We start from the raw sequence: 13,724 nt of genomic DNA on the forward strand, positions 1-13,724 counted from the left end.
CGGGTACCCAGGGTTCAGATCCCTACTCTGCTACAAATCTCATGGGTTGAGCTAGTTTGGTGTAGTGGTTAAGTGCGTGGACTCTTATCTGGGAGAACCGGGTTTGTTTCCCCACTCCTCCACTTGCAGCTGTTGGAATGGCCTTGGGTCAGTCATAGCTCTGGTAGAGGTTGTCCTTGAAAAGGCAGCTTCTGGGAGAGCTCTCTCAGCCGCACCTACCTCATCACGGGGTGTCTGTTGTGGAGGAGGAAGGTAAAGGAGATTGTGAGCCACTCTGAGATTCAGAGTGAAGGGTGGTGTATAAATCCAGTTTCTTCTTCAGGCCTTGGGCCAGATCCTCTCTTGCAGCCGCTGTTACTTCACAGGGTAGTTTCTGTGAGAAGAATAATGTGAAGGGAGAACCATATTGGCTGCCCTGAGCAACCTAAGATGGAAGAGAGGATAAAAAACGTACCAGAGAAGACAGCTGGTTAGTGTGCGGAATGGATAGGTCCTCTGTGTGTGTGTGGATGTGGCTTTTTCGGCAGCTAAGAACTTGCTTGCGAAGGGAAGCTGTAATGTTTCATTTTTTACAACGAGCTGGAATCGCTTGCTCTTACTGTAAGTGACCTCCATGGCATTCTGCCCTCCCTCTTCTGCTACAAGCCCACATAATTCTCCAAGCCCTCAGCTTCCCTCACTGTCTTCTCTCGCCTGGAAATCTCTTCACTTCCTCAGCTGTGTATTTAAACACTCTGATTTTATCTCCCCAAAAGGAGGGGGCACCGAGCAGGTGGGATCATGCCGACCTAAACTCGCCGCTGGGCACCTGGACTTGTTCAGGGAGGGCTGATGGGACGCTGAACGATGGCATTCTCTTGTACTCCTCCTGTGGGACAGGCTTGGGCTGTTTTTAATTCCTCGATTTCCTTTGCTTCGCTCTAAATAGAAGCGAAGCTGTGCCACTTCGAACAAACCTCTTCGTCCCAGGAAACCAGTCGGTGTTTCAAGCGACACATCCCTTATCTTAATGGGTTATAAAATATGCAACCATTGCCTTTTGGCCTCTTTTTCTTGGAATTTATCTTGCGATCTTCTGCTTTAGAAGCCGGTGCTCTGCCGCTGAGCCACGGCCTCTCCCTGAATTTGTGCCCCGGGTGTGCTTTAAACAAGGGGCGGTCTGGCTTGCACATCATTATCTTTAGTGTTTACTACGTCCTTCATAGCAATGCCAGGCTGGCAGGGGCCATGGCTGTGTGGCAGGGCATCTACTTGGCATGAAGAAGGGTGAACATATGAAGCTGCCTTATGCTGAATCAAGAGCCCCGTGGGGCAGAGTGTTAAAGCTGCAGTACTGCAGTCCTAAGCTCTGCTCACGACCTGAGTTCGATCCCCGGCGGAAGCTGGGTTTTCAGGTAGCCGGCTCCAGGTTGACTCAGCTTTCCATCCTTCTGAGGTCGGTAAAATGAGTCCCCAGCTTGCTGGGGGGAAAGTGCAGATGACTGGGGAAGCCAAGGGCAAACCACCCCGTAAAAAGTCTGCCGTGAAAATGTCTTGAAAGCAACGTCACCCCAGAGTCGGAAATCACTGGTGCTTGCACAGGGGACCTTTCCTTTTCCTATGCTGAATCAGACCTTCAGTCTTTCAAAGTCTGTATTGTCTACTCAGACTGGCAGCTGCTCTCCAGCGTCTCAAGCTGAGGTTTTTCACGCCTATTTGCCTGGACCCTTTTTAGCTGGAGATGCTGGGGATTGAACCTGGGACCTTCTGCTTACCAAGCAGATGCTCCACCACTGAGCCACTGTCCCTCCCCTTTCAGGTTCCAGCATCTCCAGTTAAAAGGATCAGGGAGCAGGTAATGGGAAAGATGTAAGCCTGAGACCCTGGAGAGCCGCTGCCACTCTGAGTAGACAATACAGACTTTGACAGACTGGGGTCTGATTCAAGACAAGACTGACCTTGATGGACAAGTGGAATGGCTCAAGATACGGCAGCTTCTTGAGGGGCTGTGGTGCAGTGGAAGAGCCTCTGCTTTGCATGTCAAAGGTCCCAGGTTCAGTCCCTGGCATCTGCAGTTTATAGACCCAGGTAGGAGCCAGAGGTGATGCGAAAGACCTCTAGCTGAGCCACTGGAGAGCTGCGGCCAGTCTGAGTTAGACCGTACTGACCTTGGTGGACCAACAGTCTGCTTCCCTATAAGATAGCTGCAGGGCTTTTTTTGTAGCAGGAACTCCTTTGCCCATTAGGCCACACACCCCTGAGGTAGCCAATCCTCCTGGAGCTTCCAGGGCTTTTCTTCAAGGGCCTACTGTAAGCTCTTGGAGGATTGGCTACCTCAGAGGTGTGTGGCTTATTAGGCCACACCCCTCTGATGTAGCCAGTCCTCCTGGAGCTTATAGCAGGCCCTGCGCTAAGAGTCCTGGAAGCTCTTGGAGGATTGGCTACATCAGGGGTGTGTGGCCTAATAGGCAAAGGAGTTCCTACTACAAAAAAAAGGTCTGAATAGATACATGAACAGGGCTTTTTTTGTAGCAGGAACTCCTTCGCATATTAGGCCACACCACTCCGATGTAGCCAATCCTCCTGGAGTTTACAGAAGGCCTTCCACTAAGAGCCCCGTAAGCTCTTGGAGGATTGGCTACATCAGGGTGTGTGGCCTAATATGCAAAGAAATTCCTGCTACAAAAAAAGCCCTGTGTGAGTGTTCATGGGTAAATAGGTGTGAAGGATTCCACCCCGAGAAACTTCCCAGTGATTTTGGTCCTAATGCCTCGTTGCCCCATTCTCTTCATGTCACAGAGAAAACGACGTTTCATTTTCCATTGGGCTTTTTATCGAGTGGCTTCTCTCCAGAGGCTTCGTGGCCCTGACTCCTTTCCTTTTGAGTTGCCAGGAATGAAGGGGTTTTTTTGGTTCTTGGAAGTGAAAAAAAAAAAACCCAAGCTTTTATTTCAGTCTTCTCCAGTGTTGTGTCTCTTTTTCCTTTGACGTGCGTTTCATCTTCCCCGCGAACAAAGAGCTGGCATTTCTGAAATGAGGCACTTCAGGCTCTGCTGTTCGTCTTCTTTTGTAGAGCTTTTTGCTTTCATTTTTGTGCTTTTGTTGTTTAGCGACCGTGATTTTTTTTAAAAAAACCCAAAAAACGCAGGGGGGGTGCAGAAGCCATGACAATATTGTTGCTGGAATTAACCCTTTTGTTTTTCTGTCTCCCTCCCTGCAGAACCTTCAGCTTCTGGCCAAGGGTTGCTGTAACTTAAACAAGCAGATCCAAAATGCCCGGACCTTTGGCGTTCCAGTCGTCGTGGCAGTCAACGCATTCAAGTAAGTGGGAACCCAAAAGCTACCTGCCAGACACAGCATTTCATAGGGCAAAGGTCAGCCCTGCTCGGTATTTGGAAGAAGACGATGAGGTTGGATTTGTATCCTGCCCTGTCTCAGAGCGGCTCACAATCTCCTTTACCTTCCTCCCCCACAACAGACACCTTGTGAGGTAGATGAAGATATTAGATTTGTATCCCGCCCTCCACTCCGAAGAGTCTCAGAGCGGCTCTCAATCTCCTTTACCTTCCCCTCCCCCACAACAGACACCCTGTGAGTTAGATGAAGATATTGGATTTATATCCCACCCTCCACTCCGAAGAGTCTCAGAGCGGCTCACAATCTCCTTTACCTTCCTCCCCCACAACAGAAACCCTGTGAGGTAGATGAAGATATTGGATTTATATCCCGCCCTCCACTCCGAAGAGTCTCAGAGCGGCTCACAATCTCCTTTACCTTCCCCTCCCCCACAACAGACACCCTGTGAGGTAGATGAAGATATTGGATTTGTTTCCCGCCCTCCACTCCGAAGACTCTCAGGAGTCTCAAAATCTCCTTTACCTTCCTCCTCCGCAACAGACCCCCCCCCCATGAGGTAGGTGGGGTAGAGAGAGCTCTCCCAGAAGCTGCCCTTTCATGGACAATTCTGTGAGAGCCATGGCTGACCCAAGGCCATTCCAGCAGCTGCAAGTGGAGGAGTGGGGAATCAAACCCAGTTCTCCCAGATAAGAGTCCCCACACTTAACCGCTACACCAAACTGCAGACCATCCACCCAGCAAGGTGCTTCCAGGTGTGGGTAAAATTGATCTATGCCAGCTTGGTGTAGTGGTTAAGTGAGCAGACTCTTATCTGGGAGAACCACTTGCAGCTGCTGGAATGGCCTTGAGTTAGCTATAAAGATTGCAGGAATTGTCCTTCAAAGGGCAGCTGCTGTGAGAGCCCTCTCAGCCCTACCCACCTCACAGGGTGTCTGTTGTGGAGGAAGGCGATAAAGGAGATTGTAAGCCGCTCTGAGTCTCTGATTCAGAGAGAAGGGCAGAGTATCAATCTGCAGTCTTCTTCCTCTTCTTCTTCTTCCTCCTTCCTCTTCTTCTTCCTCCTCCTCTTTTTCCTCCTCCTCTTCCCCTTCTTCTTCCTCCTCCTCTTCTTCCTCCTTCTTCCTCCTCCTCCTCTTCTTCTTTTCCTTTTGTGCATTGCATTAGATAGAGGCAGCTACATAACACTGCCTTGAACTGCACAGCTGGTACCCCAAGGGGATTCCCGCCAATGACTTTCTCCTTCCACGTCCTCTGTCTTCATTTTTAACCTTGATAATGCTCAAGGCCTCTGTTAACCAGGCACTGCTTTCTGTCTCTTTAATGCTTACTGGCCAAATTGAAAAAGGTGACGATGGGAGTTGTGAAGATTTAAGGGCTTAATGGCTTGCAGCTGGGCATTAAGGGAGTAATAAATTAAAAGAAAACCCATAAATGGATCCCTTCCTGCTTCTCCTCCTTCCAGCCTCAACGATTTACGATTTACATCATGTTTGGCTCGCTGGAGCTGAGCAGGCTTCTGTAGTTTCTTTCACTAATCCCGCTTGACCTGAAGGTTGAAGTTCCAAACCCTGGCACAGATGTTAGCGTATCACAGTCTCTTAAACGAAGTTAAGAAGATGAAGAAGAAGATATTGGAACATAACATATTGCGATTGCAGTAAAAAAGGCCAACGCCATGCTGGAAGGGAATTGAAAACAAATCAGCCAGTATCATAATGCCCCTGTATAAATCGATGGTACGGTCTCATTTGGAGTACTGTGTGCAGTTCTGGTCGCCGCACCTCAAAAAGGATATTATAGCATTGGAGAAAGTCCAGAAAAGGGCAACTAGAATGATTAAAGGGCTGGAGCACTTTCCCTATGAAGAAAGGTTGAAACGCTTGGGACTCTTTAGCTTGGAGAAACGTCGACTGCGGGGTGACATGATAGAGGTTTACAAGATAATGCATGGGATGGAGAAAGTAGAGAAAGAAGTACTTTTCTCCCTTTCTCACAATACAAGAACTCATGGGCATTCGATGAAATTGCTGAGCAGACAGGTTAAAACGGATAAAAGGAAGTACTTCTTCACCCAAACGGTGATTAACATGTGGAATTCACTGCCACAGGAGGTGGTGGCGGCCACAAGCATAGCCACCTTCAAGAGGGGGTTAGATAAAAATATGGAGCAGAGGTCCATCAGTGGCTATTAGCCACAGTGTGTGCGTGTGTATGTATGTATGTATATATATATATATGGCCACTATGTGACACAGAATGTTGGACTGGATGGCCCATTGGCCTGATGCAACATGGCTTCTCTTATGTTCTTAACCGAAGTTAAGAAGATGAAGAAGATATTGGATTTATATCCCGTCTTCCACTTCGAAGAGTCTCAGAGCGGCTCACAATCTCCTTTACCTTCCTCCCCACAACAGACACCCTGTGAGGTGGGTGGGGCTGAGAGGGCTCTCACAGCAGCTGTGCTTTCAAGGACAACCTCTGCCAGAGCTATGGCTGACCCAAGGCCATTCCAGCAGGTGCAAGTGGAGGAGTAAGGACTCAAACCCGTTTCTCCCAGATAAGAGAGCTATGGCTGACCCAAGACCATTCCAGCAGCTGCAAGTGGAGGAGTGGGGAATCATACCCGGTTCTCCCAGATAAGAGTCCGCACATTTAACCACTACACCAAACTGGCTCTCCATAAGTTAATGGAAGCACCCAGCTTGGTGATGTAGTCCCTCTTTCTTCCCTCCATTCTGATTCTCCCTTTCAGCATTAATTGTGGTTTAATGTCCACCCTTGGCAGGGCTTTTTTTGTAGCAGGAAGTCCTTTGCATATTAGGCCAAACCCCCATGATGTAGCCCGTCCTCCTGGAGCTTACAGTAGGCCTTGTAACGAGAGCCCTGTAAGCTCTTGGAGGATTGGCTACATCGTGGGGGTGTGGCCTAATATGCAAAGGAGCCCCTGCTACAATAAAAGCCCTGACCCTTAGTTAGTTTTCATCGGGTTTGCAAACCAAAACCTCATTGAGATAACTGCGCACGTCTCAGACATGACAGTGCGCCCTAGTTGCCTAGCTGAGAGCCAGTGTGGGGCAGTGGTTGGAGTCTCAGACTAGGATCGGGGAGACCCGGGTTCGAATCCCCACTCTGCCATGGAAGCTCGCTGGGTGACCTTGGGCCAGTCACATTCTCTCAGCCTCACCTACCTCAAAGGGTTGTTGTGAGAATAAAATGTAGGAGAGCAATGTAAGCTACTTTGGGGTCCCCACTGGAGAGAACGTTGGGACATAGATGACATAAATAAATTAGTGCCTGCTTCTCCCAACACAAATTCTTATTTCCCTCTTTTTTAGGGGTTGTCAGGAGAGCCTACTTGGGAGATAATCCGAATCCAGAGTGGTTTAGGTTGTAAGAAAATAAGAGCAGGGCTTTTGTGTAGCAGGAACTCCTTTGCTTATTAGGCCACGCTCTCCTGGTGTAGTCAATCCTCCAATAGCTTACAGGGCTGTTTTTACAGGGCCTATTGGAGGATTGGCTACATCAGGGGGTGTGGCCTAATATGCAAAGGAGTTACTACTACTACAAAAAAAGCCCTGCATAAGAGTAGCTATGCTAGATCAGGTGAGTTGGAATCCTGTTCAGAGTTCTGGTCACCGTATCTCAAAGAAAGACATTGCAGTGTTGGAAAAAGTAGAGGAGGGTGACCCAGATGATTAGGGGGCTGTTGCAGCTCCCTATGAAGAAAGGCTGAGGAGTCTGGGACTTTTCAGTGCAGTTTGGTGTAGTAGATAGGTGCGCGGACTCTTTTCTGGGAGAACCGGGTTTGATTCCCCACTCCTCCACTTGCACCTGCTGGAATGGCCTTGGGTCAGCCATAGCTCTGGCAGAGGTTGTCCTTGAAAGGGCAGCTGCTGTGAGAGCTTTCTCCAGCCCCACCAACCTCACAGGGTGTCTGCTGTGGGGGAGGAAGGTAAAGGAGATTGTGAGCCGCTCTGAGACTCTTCAGAGTGGAGGGCGGGATATAAATCCAATATCTTCATCTACCTCAGAGGGTGTCTGCTATGGGGGAGGAAGGTAAAGGAGATTGTGAGCCGCTCTGAGACTCTTTGGAGTGGAGGGCGGGATATAAATCCAATATCTTCATCTACCGCACAGGGTGTCTGTTGTGGGGGAGGAAGGTAAAGGAGATTGTGAGCCGCTCTGAGACTCTTTGGAGTGGAGGGCGGGATATAAATCCAATATCTTCATCTACCTCACAGGGTGTCTGTTGTGCAGGGGAAGGTAAAGGAGATTGTGAGCCGCTCTGAGACTCTTCGGAGTGGAGGGCGGGATATAAATCCAATATCTTCATCTACCTCACAGGGTGTCTGTTGTGGGGGAGGGGAAGGTAAAGGAGATTGTGAGCTGCTCTGAGACTCTTTGGAGTGGAGGGCGGGATATAAATCCAATATCTTCATCTACCTCACAGGGTGTCTGTTGTGGGGGAGGGGAAGGTAAAGGAGATTGTGAGGCACTCTGAGACTCTTCGGAGTGGAGGGCGGGATATAAATCCAATGTTTTCATCTACCTCACAGGGTGTCTGTTGTGGGGGAGGAAAATAAAGGAGATTGTGAGCTGCTCTAAGACTCTTCAGAGTGGAGGGCGGGATATAAATCCAATATCTTCATCTACCTCAGAGGGTGTCTGTTGTGGGGGAGGAAGGTAAAGGAGATTGTTAGCCGCTCTGAGACTCTTCGGAGTGGAGGGCGGGATATAAATCCAATATCTTGTCTATTGTGGGGGGGAAGGTAAAGGAGATTGTGAGCCGCTCTGAGACTCTTCGGAATGGAGGGCGGGATATAAATCGAATATCGTCATCATCAACTTTTCAGTTTAGGCTAAGATTACGGGGCAACACGATAAGGTTTACACAATTATGCGCGGGGTGGAGATGGTTGACAGCGAGAACTTTTTCTTTCTTTTCCCAAAATACTCAAGGGCATCATCCAAAGTATCTGGCGGGCAGTAGGTTCAAGGTGGACAAAATGAAATACTCTTTTGCAGAGAGAGTGATTCATATGTGGAATTTGCTGCCGGAGGATGTAGTTGTGGCTGCATACACCTTGAAAAGGGGATTAGACAGATTCATGGAAGATAAATCTATCAGTGGGTAGTAGCCATAGTGGCTGAGGGGAACCTCCACAATCAGAGGCGCTAATCCTTTGAATCCCTGAGCCAGGAGACAATATCAGGGGAAGGCCTTGGCCTCTAAGCTCTGTTGTTGGTCCTCCGGAGGAACTGGTTGGCCACTGTATGAGGGAGGATGCTAGACTAGATGGACCACTGGTCTGATCCAGCAGAGTTCTGATGTCCTTATGAAGGCCTCAGCCTCTATGCCTTGTTGGTGGCCCTTCAAAGGAACTGGTTGGCCACTGTGTGAGTCAGGATGCTGGACTAGATGGACCACTGGTCTGATCAAGCAGGGCTCTTCTGATGTTCTAATGAAGGCCTCGGCCTCTCTGCCCTGTTGTTGGCCCTCCAGAGGGACTGGTTGGTCCCGTGTGAGACAGGATGCTGGACTAGATGGACCACTGGTCTGATCCAGCAGGGCTCTTTTGATGCTCTAATGAAGGCCTCAGCCTATCTGCTCTGTTGTTGGTCCTTCAGAGGGACTGGTTGGACTCTGTGTGAGGCAGGATGCTGGACTAGATGGACCACTGGTCTGATCCAGCAGGGCTCTTCTGATGTTCTAATGAAGGCCTCGGCCTCTCTGCCCTGTTGTTGGCCTTCCAGAGGAACTGGTTGGTCCCATGTGAGACAGGATGCTGGACTAGATGGACCACTGGTCTGATCCAGCAGGGCACTTCTGATGTTCTTCTTCAGGTGGTTATTGTCTCTCAACCTGGAAGTTTCACTTAGTCCATTGTGCCTATTGATGGTCCCAGAGCTTTTTTTGGTAGCAGGAACTGCTTTACGTATTAGGCCACACCTCCCTGATGTAGCCAATCCTCCTGGAGCTTACAGGAGGCCCTGTACGAAGAGCCCTGTGAGCTCTTGGATGATTGGCTACATCAGGGAGGTGTGGCCTAATAGGCAAAGGAGTTCCTGCTACAGAAAGAGTCCTGGATGGGCCCATCCTCTCATGAGTTGGTCTAATCCCCTTTTCGATCCAAACTGACCTAGCAGGCATCACTACATCCTGTGGCAGTGAGTTCCACAAGCTTCATTACTTCTAGTTTAGAAAGAGGCGTTGGAGATGTGCTGTCTGTTTCCTTCTCCAGGGCCCAAAGAAAATCACCTGGTTCCCGCAGTCATGTTTAAACGTCTGCTTTTACAGATCGGACACGGAGGCGGAGTTGCAGCTGGTCATGCAGCTGGCGAAGGAAGCTGGAGCTTTCGATGCTGTGAAGTGCACCCACTGGGCCGACGGGGGGAAAGGAGCCATAGCACTGGCAGAAGCAGTACAGCGGGCCTCGCAGGCCCCAAGTAACTTCAGATTCTTGTATTCTGTGGAGGTGAGAATTTGGACTTAAATCTGCACAGTTGTTCCTTTTGAAGTCTTCATTTGCCTGAGAAATAAATGTGTATGAGGAAGAAAAGGGAATGTAGTCGGGTTGGTGGCGGCCCTGGCACTGGACACTCTCCCCTTGAGCCAAACCTTCACAGGTCTTGCTATAGCTGTGTTGGTCCGCAGTCAGATTCCAGTTCAGTGGCATCTTAGGGACCAGCAGAGAGTTTCAGGAGATAAGGGGGAGGGGCCATGGCAGTGTGGTAGAGCATTTGCTTGGCATGCCAAAGGTCCCAGGTTCAATCCTCAGCATCTCCAATTAGCAGGACAAGGCAGTAGGTATTTCGGCTCAAGAAGGATGGCCCCAGCGCAAACTGAGTTATGCAGTAGCCAAATTGCTTGCTCACAAATTTAATGCCAGTAGCTCACAAAGTGAATCTTTTCTCACAAGACTCCACAGCTTGCACAAACTTTGCACAAACACAGATCTGGACCAATCGCTTGCCATTCAGTAGTACTTAGTATTTTATATAGCATTTTTTCAGGGGCATTAAAAATATTAATGGCCCTTTGTTTTCAGCATTAACTATATTCCCTCCCTCCCCTCCCCCCCCCCCCTGGTTTCCTTGAGACCAAATCTAATTCAAACTTGCATGTCAGAAGTATAATTGAATCACTCCCTAATGTCCTTGGAACAGTGCAGAGTCATTTGTCCCAAATATGCCAAATCAGATTGCTGTGTCCAAAGCGACAGGAAAGAATACAGATAACTCGAGGACTTGATGGATGACTTGAAGAGTATTCTTTTGATTGCTCAGGGCTAGAGGTGCACTGGCATCATTTGATTCCCTTCTGTTGTTATCCCTGCACTGAATTTTGGAGCCAAGGAGATTCCTGTTGATCAGAAATTAGCTTTATTGGTGGTTGTAGATTTTCCAGGGCGTTTGGCTGTGGTCCTGGCGTTGTAGAACCTGACTTTCGCCAGCAGCTGTGACTGGCATCCTTAGAGGTATAACACAGAAGGCTAGAGTTCTCTCTGTGTCAAAGTGAGAAGAAGATGGTAGGCAGGTAATTTATATCTACTCAGGAAGGTAGGGTAGGGCCGAGTCATTATCTTGTAGGAGTTTCCCAGGCTGTGACATGCTAATAGAGGAGCGTTCCTGAGGAGGTTCTTTTGTCAAAGATTTCAGATTTTCGTGGCTGGTAACATCATTAGGGTTTGTAGAATCTTTCGGGCTCAAGTGCCGTGTTCTACTGGAGAAAGTTTTCCTTCCAGACATTTCGTTCTCAGCTGCGGAGAACATCCTCAGTGGCGTTGCAGCCGGTGCAGGCGCTCAGACCTTCTTGGCTGCTGTGCATTGAGTGAGGCCAGGGCTGCTGGAGAGCTGCTATTTCTAGGCTGAAGGGGGTTTGATGAAAGGGCAATTGGTTTGTGGATGTGCCCATTGTTTGATGGGGCTTCCTGGAAGGGTAGTGATAAGGAAACTGGCTGTTGAATGTGACCATTGTTCCGTGTTAATTGCTGGGAGGGTTGGAAGGGGTTTGAAGATAAGGAAGATGGTTGTTGACTGTGCTGATAAGGACTGTGCTGATGAGGTTCTTTTGCATATGGATTGGCTGCTGAAATTCTAATCTTTTCTGTGGTGCTGTTGTAAGATGTAGAGCATTTTGTGTTTTTCAGGACTGGAAGCCATGCCCTATTCATTTTTAAACTCCTTTCTTTCCTATTGAAATTGTGCTTATGTTTATGGATTTCAGTGCCTTCCCTGTGTCATCTGACATGGTAATTGGATGTGTCGGGGGCTTTGAGAGCCACACAATATGTGTGAAAGTGGCACATGTGGCTTCTGAGCCACAGCTTGGCCACCCTTGGCCTAAATGAAATAAATAAATGGGTTCTCCGCTGTACAGTCTTGTGATACTCTTTTCTTCAGATTGCTGTGAATGACCACATTCTTAGAGGCCCCGCTATATCTTGATTCTGCATCCAGTAGGAAAAGGAAAGGTACTGGAAGAGCTGCCTAAAATGTGTTTCCTGTTGTTGTTTTTCCTCCCCTAGCTGCCCATTCTAGACAAGATCAGAATTATCGCACAGACAATATATGGGGCAGACGATGTTGAATTGTTGCCGGAAGCAGAGCAGAAAGTGATTTTATACACTAAGCAGGTAAGCTTGCAAAAAAACGGGGCTTCTTATCTTAAAAGAAATGCAAGTTCGGATCGTGCAAGCTCAAATTGAGTTGGGGACAGCTGCAGTAGCAGTGGTTTTCAGGATGCTGTCTCACATTGAGCATGTGGTTCACATCCATTCTTCCTTCTTTCATCTCTTACACCAGTGGTCCCCCAGCCTTTTTGGCACCAGGGACTGGTGTTGTGGAAGACAGTTTTTCCGCGGACTGGGGGCGGGGGGTGATGGTTTGGGGATGATACAATTGTGCACTTTATTTTGGTGTAGTTAAGTGCGCAGACTCTTATCTGCGAGAACCAGGTTTGATTTCTCACTCTTCCACTTGCAGCTGCTGGAATGGCCTTGGGTCAGCCATAGCTCTCGCAAAGTTGTCCTTGAAAGGGCAACTGCTGTGAGAGCTCTCTCAGCCCCACGTACCTCACAGGGTGTCTGTTGTGGGGGAGGAAAATAAAGGAGATTGTGAGCCACTCTGAGATTCTGAGTGGAGGGCAGGATATAAATTCAATGTCATCTTCTTATTATTGTAATATATAATGACATAATTATACAGCTCACGGCCCAGTTGCTAACAGGCCAAGGACCAGTACTGGTCCACGAACAGGGTTGGGGACCCCTATCTTACACAACACTGATAATGTAGGGTTGCCAACCTCCAGGTGGGGCAACAAGACAGGAAATACACAGCCAGGGCGGAGAACCAGAGATACTGTCATGTAAACACAAGTATCAGTACCACTGTTTGGGGAGGGACGGTGGCTCAGTGGTAGAGCATCGGCTTGGGAAGCAGAAGGTCCCAGGTTCAATCCCTGGCATCTCCAAAAAAGGGTCCAGGCAAATAGGTGTGAAAAACCTCAGCTTGAGACCCTGGAGAGCTGCTGCCGGTCTGAGAAGACAATACTGACTTTGATGGACCGAAGGTCTGATTCAGTATAAGGCAGCTTCATATGTTCGTATGTACAATATCAATGACAACCTTACAGCCAAGACTTAGTCTGAGCATTGGGTGAGTTGTATGAACTTTTAGGTATTCTGGATTGAATTGGGCTTCATTCTGTACACACTGCATGTTATTTCAGTTCCAGAATAAATGGTGCGGATGTGGTCGGATGAAGGACATTTTGAAACACACAAAGACTGAACCTGGGTAGCATGTCACTCACCATCTCCACGCTACACATAGAATTACAAATCATCAGCATGTGTTTACAATCTGCGTTATGTCTATGTTATAAGTTGTTTTATTTTTTACTGTGTAATCTTTTTTTAATGTTTTATATGGTTAAGTTGCTGCTGTTAGCCGCCCTCAGCCCGCCAGGGGAGGGTGGGATATAAATTTGATAAAATAAATAAATAAATAGTTCTGCACTTGCAAGGAGAGTGTCTACTCCATATGATTTATTGGACTCTGTTATCAGCATATTGTGCAGATTAGGAATTTTCTTGTATCAATTTTACAAAGTACAACTTCAGTTGCTTTTGTTATTTCACCAGCGCTCACAGTTTGAATCTTATCTGTGTGGTAAATGATAAACATAGATTTAGTAAAAGTGGTATAATAAGTGAGTCTCGGCTGTAAGTGTGTAATTGACATTGTAATGGTGGTACTGATACTTTTGTTTACCTTTGGTTCTCAACCTCCAGGTGGGGCCTGGAGGTCTCCCTGAATAAAAACTGGCCCCCAAGCCACAGAGATCAGTTCCCCTTGAGAAAACAGCCGCTTTGAAAAAG

At 48.2% G+C, this 13,724-nt stretch overlaps 1 protein-coding gene across 1 annotated transcript in view; it reads left to right on the forward strand.

Annotated features, from left to right (window-relative positions):
• The window catches only part of MTHFD1 (methylenetetrahydrofolate dehydrogenase, cyclohydrolase and formyltetrahydrofolate synthetase 1), a 126,081-nt gene that overhangs the window by 88,728 nt on the left and 23,629 nt on the right, over window positions 1-13,724 (forward strand). Inside the window, exons 23-25 of the mRNA XM_060262112.1 lie at window positions 3,200-3,300; window positions 9,638-9,815; window positions 11,868-11,975. Of these exons, the coding sequence (XP_060118095.1) occupies window positions 3,200-3,300; window positions 9,638-9,815; window positions 11,868-11,975 (387 nt within the window). The remainder of the gene's footprint in view (window positions 1-3,199; window positions 3,301-9,637; window positions 9,816-11,867; window positions 11,976-13,724) is intronic.

This window comes from Heteronotia binoei, chromosome 21 (assembly GCF_032191835.1).
Source record: "Heteronotia binoei isolate CCM8104 ecotype False Entrance Well chromosome 21, APGP_CSIRO_Hbin_v1, whole genome shotgun sequence".
NCBI classification, from domain to species: Eukaryota; Metazoa; Chordata; class Lepidosauria; order Squamata; family Gekkonidae; genus Heteronotia; species Heteronotia binoei.